This window comes from Prionailurus bengalensis, chromosome D3 (assembly GCF_016509475.1).
Source record: "Prionailurus bengalensis isolate Pbe53 chromosome D3, Fcat_Pben_1.1_paternal_pri, whole genome shotgun sequence".
Lineage (NCBI taxonomy): Eukaryota > Metazoa > Chordata > Mammalia > Carnivora > Felidae > Prionailurus > Prionailurus bengalensis.
In genome coordinates, this window is record NC_057356.1 from 357156 (window position 1) to 370626 (window position 13471).

The 13471-nt window shown below is 46.3% G+C and overlaps 1 protein-coding gene across 2 annotated transcripts in view; it reads right to left on the bottom strand.

The window, feature by feature from the left end:
• LOC122470078 (zinc finger protein 26) overlaps nt 1-6514 on the bottom strand; it is a 60650-nt gene extending 54136 nt beyond the window's left edge. For both annotated transcript variants that reach the window (XM_043557217.1, XM_043557216.1), the window contains exons 1-2: nt 6214-6514; nt 6049-6101 (exon numbers count right to left, since the gene is read on the bottom strand). In XM_043557217.1, the coding sequence (XP_043413152.1) occupies nt 6049-6081 (33 nt within the window). In that variant the 5' untranslated portion in view covers nt 6082-6101; nt 6214-6514. The remainder of the gene's footprint in view (nt 1-6048; nt 6102-6213) is intronic.
• Between the last annotated feature and the right edge of the window lie 6957 nt (nt 6515-13471).

The window sequence follows — 13471 nt, forward strand, 5'->3', positions numbered from 1 at the left end:
GGCTCAGTTGGTTAAGTGTCCGGCTTCAGCCCAGGTCATGATCTCATGGTTTGTGGGTTCAAGCCCTGCATTAGGGTCTGTGCTGACAGCTCAGAGCCTAAAGCCTGCTTCAGATTCTCTGTCTCCCTCTCTCTCTGTCCTTCCCCTGCTCGCATTCTGTCTCTCTCAAAAAATAAAAAATAAAACACACTAAAAAAAACAAAACAAAAAACCCAAAAAACCCCACAAAGGTATACCCTCTCCAGAAAGGCAATGGACCCACACTACATTTAAGTAAGTTCTACCAACATGGAAAGAACATAAAATTCCCAAAATGTCTAACTGATGTTGAGCCAGGAAACCATGGGATGCCCACACAGTATATCACACAAACTTACACAAAACCCCACAGACAAAACCAGGCAAGTACAGCACAGACTGTAGTGTTAACTCATTTATTATCAACTCTGATCAAAATATCTGGATAAAAATACTAGTAAAGTAACAAGGCCTGTACACACATACATAGCACTAGGATGAGGAAATTAATCCAAAAAATTAAGGGACAATCCAAAATTAACAAAAAACCCACAAAAATCTGTCCGTGAAGTCACACTAGTATATTCATGGAGAACAGCCAACCAATCATTTTAATAGATGAAACAAAGTAATGTGGTAGAATTCAACACTTAAAATTCAGAATTCAGCTAAAAGTAGAAAGGAATTTTACTCTTTGACACATAACCCCAGACACTTTACTTAGAATTCCAATTACATTAAGTTTAAAAAAAAAAAAAAAAAGGCAAGATTTATGGTGTAACAGAAAAAAAAGAAGTGGCCCCTGGAGGCGGGGGGGGGGGGGCAGTGGTGATAGGAAACACAACGGAACCTGCTAGGGGGTCGGAAATCTTGATTTTGATTTTGATTTGTCTTCAGTGTATGCTTCAGTCTTGTGATTTGTAAAAATATCTGGCCATTCAAATGTTCAAAACATATTTCTCACATGTATTTGGTCTTCATCCAAGGGTTCCTGGCTCACAGCTCCTAAAACCCTTGGAAATTCCCTGATAAGTGTGATTAAGGTATCTTTTGTTAATGCGGCAACTTTAGGAAACCCTTAGGTAACCTACAGATGGGCAGCTGGTTGATGGGAGAGTGCCCCCCCACTTCTGCCCAGTCTCCAAGGAGGGGAGAAGGGCTAGAGGTTGAATCAATCACCAGCAGTCAATGATTTAATCAATCACACCGATGCAGCGAAGCCTCCCTAAAAACCAAAAGGCCTGGATTCGGAGAGCTTCCAGATTGAAGACGTGGAGAGGGGAGACTGGCGCACCTGGGAGGGCGCGGAGGCTCCAAGCCCTTGCCCCATGTGCGCTTCTAACTCTGGCTGTTGACTTGGTGTTCTTTACCATATCCTTTAATAGACGGGTGAATGTAAATTAAGTGTTTCCCTGAGTTCTGTGAGCTATTCCAGCAAACTAACTGAACCTAAGGAGCAAGTCTTTGAAACTTCCCATCTGTAACCCTGGTAACAACAGCCTGGGCCTTGAAACCTGTGGCTGAGCTTGGGGGAAGAAGGGCAGTCTGGTGGGACTGAGCCCTCAGCTTGTGAAATCTAGCGCCATCTCTGGGCAGACAGTGCTGGAATTAAGTTGAATTCTCAGACAACCTGCTGGTGTCCAAGAGTTGGTTGCTGTTGTATGTAGGGGAACTGCACCCCCACCCCTCTCGTTGGAATTGGGTCCAGAAACCTAAAAGAATATAAATAGTCTATTTAAGATTTATGCATTTTACTATCATTAAGTTAGAACTCAATTAAAGAAAAAAAAAGTCAGAAGTCACATAGGGATAAATATGTATAAAACCATTACAGGCACAACTATAAATATATTTTTTAATGGAAAAAAACAGAAATAATGTTATATAGAGTGAAACCCATTTAAATAATAACCCACACAAATAAACCAAATGTTTTAAGGATATAAACAGCTATACACAAAGGTATGTACAAAGATCTAGAAGAATATACACCAAATTGATTACCTCTAAGGAGAGAAAGGGGAAGTAGGATGGGAAGACGATTATAGGAAACTGAATTGTGCATTTTTTTTTAATTTTTAAAAATATGTTTACTTATTTTGAGAGAGAAGGAAAGAGCGCGTGCGAGAATGCAGAGAGAGCAGGAGACACAGAATCTGAAGCAGGGTCCGGGCTCTGAGCTGTCAGCACAGAGCCTGATGCAGGGCTCGAACCCATGGACCGCGAGATCATGACCTGAGCCGAAGTCGGACACTCAACCGACTGAGCCACCCAGGCGCCCTGTGACTGCACTGTGTTTTAAGAGAATGTAGAAGTACCAAATTTGTCACCCAAAATTAATGATAGGAACATCCGTACATGTGCAGAGTTGTTCACTGTTTCAAAGTCTGTAAGAGCAACACGCTCAACAACCTAAATTTCCATCAAGAAGAGAATAGCTAAATGAGAATATGGTACGTCCATTCCATAGTGACGTTTTTTTCAAATTGGAATATGATTATACACAGTATGATGCAATTCATATAGAAACAAAACTTTTCAAATGTTGAATTAAGCACACCTGACATTCCACCCCATCACCCATAAAAGTCATAGTTTTAATCAATTATTTTTAAAAATTTAAACATACTTGTCCCTCAAAAGAATAAAGAAACACAACAATCTATATGTATTGCCATAAAGAATTCTAAAACAAATGTAGGGGAAATGGCAAACGGCACCATTTACAGAAGAGAAGAAAAACATAAAACCACGTTTCCAATAGAAAAGGTCTGGGGGCACCTGGGGGGCTCAGTCAGTTGAGTGTCCAACTTCGGCTCAGGTCATGATCTCATGCTTCGGGAGTTCGAGCCCCAATTCGGGCTCACTGCTGTCTTTGGATCCTCTGTCTCCCTCTCTGCACCTCCCCTACTCAGGCGCGCTCTCTCTCTCAAAAATAAAAAAAGCATTTAAAAAAAAAAAAAAGGAAAGGAAAGGAAAGGAAAGGAAAGGAAAGGAAAGGAAAGGAAAAGTCTGGATGGGGAGCCCCCAATCTGACTACCTTTTATAAAGCTTTTTAAATTTTATTTTAGGTAGGCTCCACACCACTATGGGGCCTGACTCGACCCTGAGATCGGGCAGCCGCTACTGACTACCTCTTGACAGAAGAGGAAGCCAAAGGGGGTTTGGCTGTGTCTTACAATCCCATTTTCTAAAAGGATGCAATCAAAAACTGTTTAATATGAAAGAGGAAAAGCAACACTTTTAAGCTAGAATATATGTGTCAATAAAATAACAGGGAAGGGAAAGAAAGAAGGAAGAGAGGACTGGGGGGAAAAGATGAGGTGTGTAGGCAAGAGCTGGCTTTCAGAGGTGAAGCGATGCCACGAACTGGAACAACAAAGAGGGAGGGAGGAAAATGAGTGTGCGTGTGTACACATGCGTATATACACAGACGAGGAAGAAAAGAGAAAATGACAGACTGAATATGGCAAATAGTTGACAATTCTGGGGCAAGGGTTTTTGGGTTTTTTTATACAATACTGTACAGGAGTTTTTAATACTATTCTTGCAACTTCTCTACAGTTTGAAAATAATAACATAACATAAGGTAACATGAAATCTCCTAGGACTCTCCATCATGATCCTTCCCCTCACTTAAAGGGCCCTACACAATCTGGCCCCGGCTGATGCACCAACCCGATCCACTCCAGCCCGGGCTTGCTTTCCACCAGAGGCACCTGCCACTTGCTTGGAACGCAACCCCAGGCTGCAATGCTTCCTCCCCTGCTACACCCACTGTCCTATGATCATGAAGTTATCACTCAGATTCTACTTCTACGTTGCCTCGAGAGGAAGCCAATCTAAAGTAGCCACCCAGCCGCTCTCTTTCACACGCGTGATATTCACAGCTGTTTTTGTCTGTTTATGATGCTCCTCTGGAATGTCTGACCATCTCCCACACCCTGCATGGGATCACGGACCCTGACAATCTTGCTCACTCCTACATGCCCTAGAAAATTACCTGGCGTAATAGTCAGTAAATGTTTGTTAAGTCAAAACGTGCACTCAAAACAGGCAAATACTGTTCACGTTAAAATGTAAGGGGCAGTAAGAGCACAAACTCTGAAAACACTGCTTTGTTTGAATCCCTGCCCTGCAACCCTGGTCCCCTTGTATCCTTTACCAGTTTGGTACCATGGACAGGTTTCCCAGTTTCCTTACCTGTAAAATGGAGACACACCTGCCTCACGGCGTCACAAGTCTTTAATGATTTCATACAAAGTACCTACCCAACTGTGGTACCTACTACTATTCAATAGTTTTAGAGTCTTCATTTAAAAAAATAGTCTTAATTTAGTCTTGTTTACTTACTTATTCTTTATAAAGTATGATTCCGTTCACTTATTTTACCTTTTTTTAGTTGTTATCGTAAACATGTTTTCTCTTACGGTATTTTCTATATAGTTATGGTTTTGTTTGTTTGTTTTTGTAAGAAAGAGCAAGAGAGCGTGCACATGACCAAGCAAGGGAGAGGGACGGGGGAGAGGGAATCTCAAGCAGGATCCATGCTCAATGCAGACCTGACTAGATCCCACAAACCCAGGAATGACCTGAGCTGAAATCAAGAATTGGACAGTCCATGGGGCACCTGGGTGGCGCAGTCGGTTAAGCGTCCGACTTCGGCCAGGTCACGATCTCGCGGTCCGGGAGTTCGAGCCCCGCGTCGGGCTCTGGGCTGATGGCTCAGAGCCTGGAGCCTGTTTCCGATTCTGTGTCTCCCTCTCTGTCTGCCCCTCCCCCGTTCATGCTCTGTCTCTCTCTGTCCCAAAAATAAATAAACGTTGAAAAAAAAAAATTAAATAAATAAATAAATAAATAAAATTAAAAAAAAAAAGGATAAAAATATCCTGGGGATCCTGGGGCACCTGGCTGGCTTAGTCTAGATCTAAGGGTTGTGAGTTTGAGCCCTACATTGGGTATAGAGAGTACTAAAAAAATAATAATAATAATAATAAATAAAGTAAAATATCCTTACTTTTAAGGTCAAGTGTATCACTCAGGCCACCTCAGTGAACTCCTTTCTTACTGGCACCCAAACTCTTGTCACACACGAAGTGTCACACCACCTAAGAGAGGTCTCTGCTGTCAGTAATTTTCCTTACGCTCCACTGTCCACGATCTTATGTGATCCACTTTACAACACTCCCACTACCTCTCAGGAAGTGACCATTCCAACGTTCTCTCTGGTAGGAAAAAACTGCTTAGGATTTATAAATATCCAAGTCCAAAAGATACCATTTGTCTCATGAAATACTGCTCTGAAGTATTTCATTTCACGGCTTTTATGAAGATCTCTTTTCTCAAATTTACAGGGAAACAGCCACTCTCCCAAACTTCCACCTCTCTTGCTCCCTGGCCCTTCTGCACTACAGTCCTTTCTGGTCTTTGCCACAAACCCTCCATTTGGCCCTTTGCAGGGCTCTGTGACATCATATCCTGAGCTCCGACTAACATAGGGACCTTTAATCCGGACATTTCCAATTGAGAACTCCCACTCGAGCTACAGATTCAACTGTAGGCACCACATGTTCAACACCTACAAAGCTACACTCTTTTCCTGGATGTCGCTTATAACGTTCCCAAGACTGGAAGCATCACCACCCTGTCAAGAGGTCAGAAGTTCAGCAATCACTGTCAAGTCCCCTCTCGCTCCCTCCATCAATCACTTGGCTAGTCACCAGCCAGATCCACTGGCCCTCCCCAGCTCCAAAACTGCTCCCTCCTGCTCCCTTAACAAGGACCCTCATTTCCCCCAAAGTTCAGGGTCTGCAGCTGGCAATAAAGCATAACTTTCAAAGGGGAGGACACCGGGCACAAAATGCCAGAAAACAGGGAACGTTTCTAGAGACCAGAGACACGGGGAGAAGGGGGCGGGGAGGGGTGAAGCGCGGGAACACGCGAGTTCGGGCCCCGGTTGTGACCATAAGATGAACGTGCCCATCCTCCGTGCCGAGTCACCTTTTTAAAAACGAGAAAGTCCCTACTTACCCAACACGAAGCTGTCCGGAACCCGGCGGCCATCCCGTGCTGTTTCGTGCAGACTGCGGAGCAGAGAACCGAACCGTGAGGGTCTCCCTGCTGGTCTCACCCGCGCCCACCCAGGACGGACCTCCCGCTCCACAGAGGGTGGGTCCGCGGGCACCCGTCACCTACCCGTCCGAGGCCTCGGGCCCCGGGCAGAAGAAGTCGGAGAGGAGTTTGTACGGTGACGCGGCCCTGACACGGGAACCCCCGAGGCCGGCCTGGCTCCGACCACGCCCCAGACCGACCGTAGGGCTTAGCTGGCCAAGCTCCCGGTCTGCACAGGACGTGCCGGGCAGGGCTAAGTCTGTGCTTTCGCGGGTCCAGGGCCCCGGGAACCCGCAACTCCCGGGCCCGCTCCGGTCCACCAACACCGAGCCGGAAACAGCCCTGCAGGAGAGTACGCGACTACAGCCGCGGGTGCGGCGCAGCGGAAGTACGTCATGCGTCGATGCACCTGAAGGCACGGCCCCGAAGAAAAACTACATCTCCCAGAATCCTCTGCGGAGGGTCCCCGTTCACTGGCCCGGCCTCCAGCAGAAGGCGGCTGTGCAGAGCGGACCAAGTCTGGTGGGTTAGTGTCGGTCCCCTCTGCGTTCCGGCCTCAGTGCAGGGACCGACTGGCTGAGGTCCGCTGTCAAACAAGACAGGGTTCAGATCCCAACGCGTAGCAGAGAAGGACACTTTGTAAGGCCACCAGCTGCCGTTCCCAGCGTTATAAAACAAGTCTTGAATAGCAGCGCACTGAATAACACAGTAACTCCATACAAGAGAAACTACAGTAGGTGAAAAGAAATGAATAGAAGGGCACCAAGAATAGACACGAATAGATTCCTGGTCCAAGATCAAACAATTATCTCGTAACAATACAATAAAACTATAATGGGGCTCCTGGCTGGCTCCTGGTGGAGCAGGCGACTCTTGATCTCTGGGTTGTGAGTGCGAGCCCCACGTTGGGTATAGAGATCACTAAAAAAAATTTTTTTAAACCCCCCAAAACTATGAATAGCATATTTTTAAGTTTATTTTACTTGTTTTGAGAAAGAGAGCATGGGAAAGGCAGAGAGAGGGGGAGAGAGAATCCCGAGTCCGATGCAAGGCTCAAACTCACAAACTGAGCTCATGACCTGAGCTGAAATCCAGAGTCCATAGCCTAACCGACTGAGCCACCTAGGTGCCCCCGAACAGCATAATTTTAAAAGGCCTTTCTGCCTGAAAATCTTTTTTTTTTTTTTAAAGAAAAGCTTTCTATTCAACAAATATTTGAATGAAATAGGGAAATAAAGACAAAAATGTAGGCACACAATTATGAATAAGGAGACCTGGATTAGCAAGAGACTAAAGCCCCTATGGAAAGATCAGGGAAGACTGTAGGATTAGAGCCTGTGCATTTACATTTACTTACATGACATAAAATGGCAATCCAGATTGGAGGATTGGAGGCTAGCCTAAGAAAGGTTTTACGTGGTAAAAATTTACATCAATCAGAGAACTAGGCAGAGAATATATTTTTGAGACTTGCTAAAAATATAATCTGCTTGGCAGTTTTATGAGTCTATAACTGAGTAGCTCTGGATTCAGATAGAAAGGGAAGATTAAATTGGAGGCAAGTGGAATAAAGAAAAGAGTTCAGGACTTGTATTTCTATCAGTTTAGACTTTTTTGGTATGTTGAGTTTTGTCTTGTTTTAATTTCAATCCTTGTAAATCTATTGAGACTAACTTTGTGGTCCAATATAGAACCTATCCGGGACAGTGTGCCATGTGCACATAAAGATTAGCATGCTTAACAGTCTTTAGATAGTGTTGTTGAAGAAAAATCAAACCAACTAAAATTTAAAGATCTAATGGCTTTATTAATCAATTCATGAATCAGGCAACATTCCATCTAACAGGTAGAGGGGAGCCTCAAATGGCTACAGAAAGGAAAAGGTTTTAAAAGGCAGGACAAAGAGGTCATAAACAAACAAAAAAGATTATTTTAGGTAAGGTCACCTTCATTTGAGGACAAAGGATGTTTAGTGTGGATTACCTCCTCTTCCTTTGGGGGATGAAAAGGGCTATGTGACAGATTATCTTACTGGTGCTGACCTATTAGGATTGCATTTCTAGGAAGTTGGGACTGTATTAGGTTAGGTATTACAAGTGCCCCCACTTTGGGCCTGTGGTTTTCTAACAGTGTGTTCTCTAGATGTCCGTTACTTTCCGTCTTTTAGTTCTTGCCAGTGTTGTCTGGTTGTTTGCCTTTACGTTTAATATATCCTTTGCTTTTTTTTTTTTTTTTTTTTTTTTGGCTTATTTACTTGTTCTTTCACCAGGTTTTTGAGACTTTAATTTGCCTTTTTGGTGTTGTTATAATTACTCAAGATCATGAGATTTTCTGTCATTGCTGCTTTGTTTCTCCCATAAATGCTTACAGAATGTGGCTCTGTCTCCTCTCTCTGCCTCTCCCCTGCTCACACTCTCTCTCAAAATAAACTTTAAAAAGTGCTCTTATTTGTTTTTGTTCCCAAATTTGGAAACAATGGGCTGTTATTAGATATTGGATTGGTTGGTTAATTTATATGGAATACCCCTAGAATAATTATTTCTTCATTTTTGGAATTGTCTTTTACATCACCATTTCTTCTTTTCTTTCCTCCTCCTCCTCCTTATTGGGTAGGCTCCACGCCCAACATGACGGTTGAACTCAACAAGCCTGATTTCAAGAATCATGTGCTCCACAGACTGAGCCAGCCAGGCACCCCCGTAATAGTTTCTTCTCAGTCTTAGCTTTTCTAGATCTTCCTATTACCGTGCTCTTGTAGAATATCTACAATCTAAGTCTATTCCCTTAAGGGACTCAGCAAAGAATGAGACAAATTTATTTTTCTAAGATTTATAAGCTAGCTAGGACAGTAAGTATACGCATGCAGTAGGTTGAATTTTGCGGGAAACAGACTTTATAATGAACGGGTGGTGTATTAGGGACGGCTCTCAGGAACGACCACCGTGCGGGAATGAGGGAAGCAGGACCGGACAGAGGGGTAAAGTTGAACAGCGATGCTTTCACAACAGAGGCCTCAACTAATTTCACAGAATCTCTGAAACTGGTTGTTCAGAGATGAAGAAAATTGAGGTAAAGGGGTGGGGACTTTGTAACCTTATATTGACCAGTTTTTGGATATGGGCTGACCCCAAGGAGGTTACTCGGGTGAGGCAGCTCCCTTCAGCTGAGGGCAGACACTTAAGTGACTGAGCCACACAGGCATCCCCATATCTGAGAGTTCTTACTTGAGAGAAATTTTATGAGCATTTTAAATGTGAAAAAAACTGTAGCTGTAACACAGTTCTTTTTTTTTTCTAAGTTTACTTATTGTGAGAGAGAGAGAGAGAGAGTGAGAGAGAGAGAGAGGCAGAGAGAGAACCCCAACCGCGCTCTGCAATGTCAGTGCAGAACCCAAACGGGGCTTGAACTCAGGAACCGTGAAATCACGCCCTGAGCTGAAATCAAGAGTTGGACGCTTAACCGACTGAGCCACCCAGGCTCCCCTGTATGAGTAAATTCTTTAAAAATACACATTCCAGATTGAATTTCATTGAATGATTTTTCAGTATCCATTGAGATGATGATGCCCGTTTCCCCCTTTAATCTTTAATAATTACATTACATTACTAATTACATTAGTTTATAAAGTCCTGCAATGCCTTCTACTTAGTTGTGATATGTATTTTTTTTAACATTTTATTTATTTTTGATAGAGAGAGACATAGCACAAGTTGGGGGAGAGGCAAAGAGAGACGGAAACACAGAATCCAAAGTAGGCTCCAGGCTCTGAGCTGTCAGCAGAGCCCAACGGTGGGGCTTGAACTCACGAGCTGCGAGATCATGACCTGAGCCAAGTAGGACACTCAACTCACTGAGCCACCCAGGCGCCCTCATATGTATTTTTAATATTGCTTGATTTCACTTGCTATTTTTTCATAATTTTCACAAAAATATCAGAACTGAGATTGCTTTATAGTTTTTTGGGTTTTTTTTTTAACCTTTGTCTCGTTATGGCATAAGTATTTTGCTACCTTTGTGTTAAGAAGAACTTCCCTCCGATCTAGATTTTTCTGGAAATTGGCAAGAACTATGTCCTTTCATAGTGTGGAGGATTCAGATTCACCCATTAAAACATCTGAGCCAGGAGCTGAAAGCATTTTAACACTGGCTTTAGTTCTACATGGATATTATTTTAAAATAAGTTAGTTACCTAACTATTCCTTTAAACATGTACTTCATTGGTTTCCAAATTTATTAACATACTACAAAGAATTGAGTAAAATATTCTTTTACAAGTATTTAATTTTTTCAGTTTATTTATTTTTTAATTTTTTCTAATTTTTTTTTAAATTTTATTTTTGGGAGAGAGAGAGAGGCAAAGAGAGAGGGAGACGGAAAATCCGAAGCAGGCTTCAGGCTCCGAGTCTCAACAGAGCATGACTTGTGGCTCGAATCCATAAACCACGAGATCATGACCTGAGCTGAAGTCAGAAACTTAACCAACTGAGCCACCCAGACAGGCCTAGTTTAAGTAATCTCTATACCCAATGTGGGGCTTGAACTCAGGACCCCAAGATCAAGAGTGACACCCTCCTCCAACTGAGCCAGCTAGGCGCCCCTTAAATGTGTTTTTTATGGCTGTTTCTATTTTCTCTTTACCAGCTGTTTTTGCTGTTCCTCCCCATTTTTTGATAAAAATTTCTAGTATGATTTTATATTTTATTTTAAAAACGTGGGTTTTCAAGTTTTTGCTGTTTTAATTCCTTAACTTCTGTTTCAAAAAATTTTTTTTAATGTTTATTTATTTTTGAGAGAGATAGAGACCGAGTGCAAGTGAGGGAGGGGCAGAGAGAGAGGGAGACACAGAATCCAAAGCAGCTCCAGGCTCCGAGCTGTCAGCACAGAGCCCGCCACCGGGCTCGAACTCACGAACCGTGAGATCATGACCTGAGCCGAAGTCAGACGCTCAACCGACTGAGCCCCTAACTTCTGCTTTTATATTCGTTAATTTCTTCTTCTTTCCACCGCTGAAGTTTCTTTCTCCCTAAAGCCCTCATTTCATTTATTTTCATTACTTTGGTCAGTGCTGAGTTGGATGCACTAGAATTTACCTGCTTCACTTACTTTGACTTTGTAAATGACTTCGCTTTAGCATCAGAAATGTAAAGGATACAGAAGTTTCCTCCTGGTGACACATTTATGTCCACCCACAGACCTATTTTGAGGAGAGCGGCTCCGCCTGACATTTCTGACCCAGAAAGCCTCAGGCAGCGCGGGAGAGGAGGTCCATCGGAAACCTCCGACCTGCCAATCCGGGGAGGTGCGCCGCAGAGCCGTCTGGGAGATGTAGTTCTAGGGAGGGCGGCACTCTGGGAAATGTAGTTCTGCGCGCACACTTCCGAGGTGGGCCGCGTGAGTCCCGGCGCAGCGGCCCGAAGCCTGAGGTGGGGGGGTAGGGGCGACGCGGCGAGGCTGCGGGGGCCGGGGCGGCCTTGATGTCCGCGGGGGCCCCGCGGTGAACCCTGACGCGCGCACGAACTGGCTCCGGAGCCGGGTGCGACGAGGACCCGGGGCGGGGGCGGGGGGGGAGTTTGTGGGGGCCGGCCACGCAGCGCAGGCGCCGGTTCCGGTCCGGGTGGGGCGTGGCGTGGGGGCGGTGCGGTGCGGTTCTGGGGCAGCTTTAGGGGCCTGGGGGCGCGTAGGGATGGGACGGGCGTGGCGGGCGGCGACTGTGGGTGTCAGGAGGGAGATTTGGGGGTCTGGCGGAGCCGCCTGTGGTGGTGGGTGACGAGGAGGCTGTGAGGGAGATGGTGGAGCCGGCCCATTCGTGGGGCGCTCGCGGGTCAAGGGATTGGAGTGTCTGTGATACATCAGTGAGCCGGGGTTCGCGGCGGACGAGTGGTTGTGGAGCCGGCGGAGGGAATTAAGTGGGTGATGGGGCCCTTTGGCGCGAGTCGTAGTGGGAGCGGCTCTGGGCGGAGGCCGAGACTCGTGGGCTTGGCAGTTCTGGGCATGAGGGGCAGGGGTCGGGAGAGAGGAAGTCCGTGAAGCTGCCCCAGTGTGGAGACGCTGGACGGCGAGTGTGTGCCGTCGGGGATGCGGCCGAAGGGTGGTTTTCCGGAGGGATTAGGACTCTGCTCGTCAGTGATTTAGATGCCTCCGGGTCGGCAAGTGGGCCCGGTGTGGATGGACCATAAGATCTTCGTGGAGGTGTGTTTGGGGGAGCTCAGAATTGGCGGCCCGAGGATTTCTTCGACTGGAAGGCCTGTTGGTTGGTGGCAGTGCTGGATTGTACTGAGCGCTGGGCTCCCGGGAAGCAGGAAGGTTAAGACGTCTCCCGCCCCCGTCTCCTGCTCCAGGAAGCGTGTGTTCTGCGTAACACGTGCCCGCTTGTTGGCCGATGACGCGGCCGGAGAGCAGGCCTCCAAACTCCCATGCTTTGCCCCACCAGCGATGAGCTGGACTGTCGTCCCCACTGAGCAGTCAGGAGAAGACGATTGTGGGACTTAAGCCTCCTTCTCCCCCGCCTACCCCCCCCCCCCCCCGGGCCCTGAACTTTGATTCACTCCCTACCTGAGCTGCTTTGCGCCCCCTCCTTCCCGAGAACTGCCCTCGTCTGATCTACTCTCTGATCGTCCTGCCCTTTCCTTCCACGCTCCTGGTTCTTCTGACCTTGTATCTCCCTTTCCGTGGAAGGAACCACGTAGGTCTTTGCCCTGCGTAGATGCTGGCAACTCTTCCGGCCACAGCGTTCGCCCTATTGTAGTATGCCCCCCGCCTCCTGCAGTAACTGTGGAATAAGATATTTCTTTACCTTCTATTTGGCAGTTCAGCGGTAGCTGTTTCGATGGAGGGGGAGGACCGGGGTGGCCTGTGCTGCTGAGTGGTCTGTGCCTGTGTTTGGGAGGTTTTGTGGTTGAGGCGTCAGGGACTGGGGCACTGCGTGTCAGTGACAAGGTCTGGATACGAGTTGGTGGGTGGCCTGTGGGGGTGGCCTGTGGGGGTTGTGAGCGAGCAGACGGTGCGGGTAGTAACTAGAGTCATTGGAGGTAGCGTGTTAGGGCAGGGCGGAGCTGGCGGCCCGTTCAGGTGACGATGGTGAGGATCTGTAGGGGGTGCTAGTGAATGGTGGGTGAGCGTGGGGTAGATTAGAAAGTGGGGTGTCATGGAAGTGAGTGGTTGGGGTCCCCGTATGATGACGGATTGGGCATCCCCTGGGTTCAGTCTGTGAGAACCGGTGATTGGGGCACTGTTAAGGTGAGTGGATGGGCAACTGAAGGAGGGAGGGCTGGGAATTCTGTAGGGGTCCTTTGGGACTCGGTGTTGAGGATTGCACGGACTCCATTCCTAGTCAATGAATGGA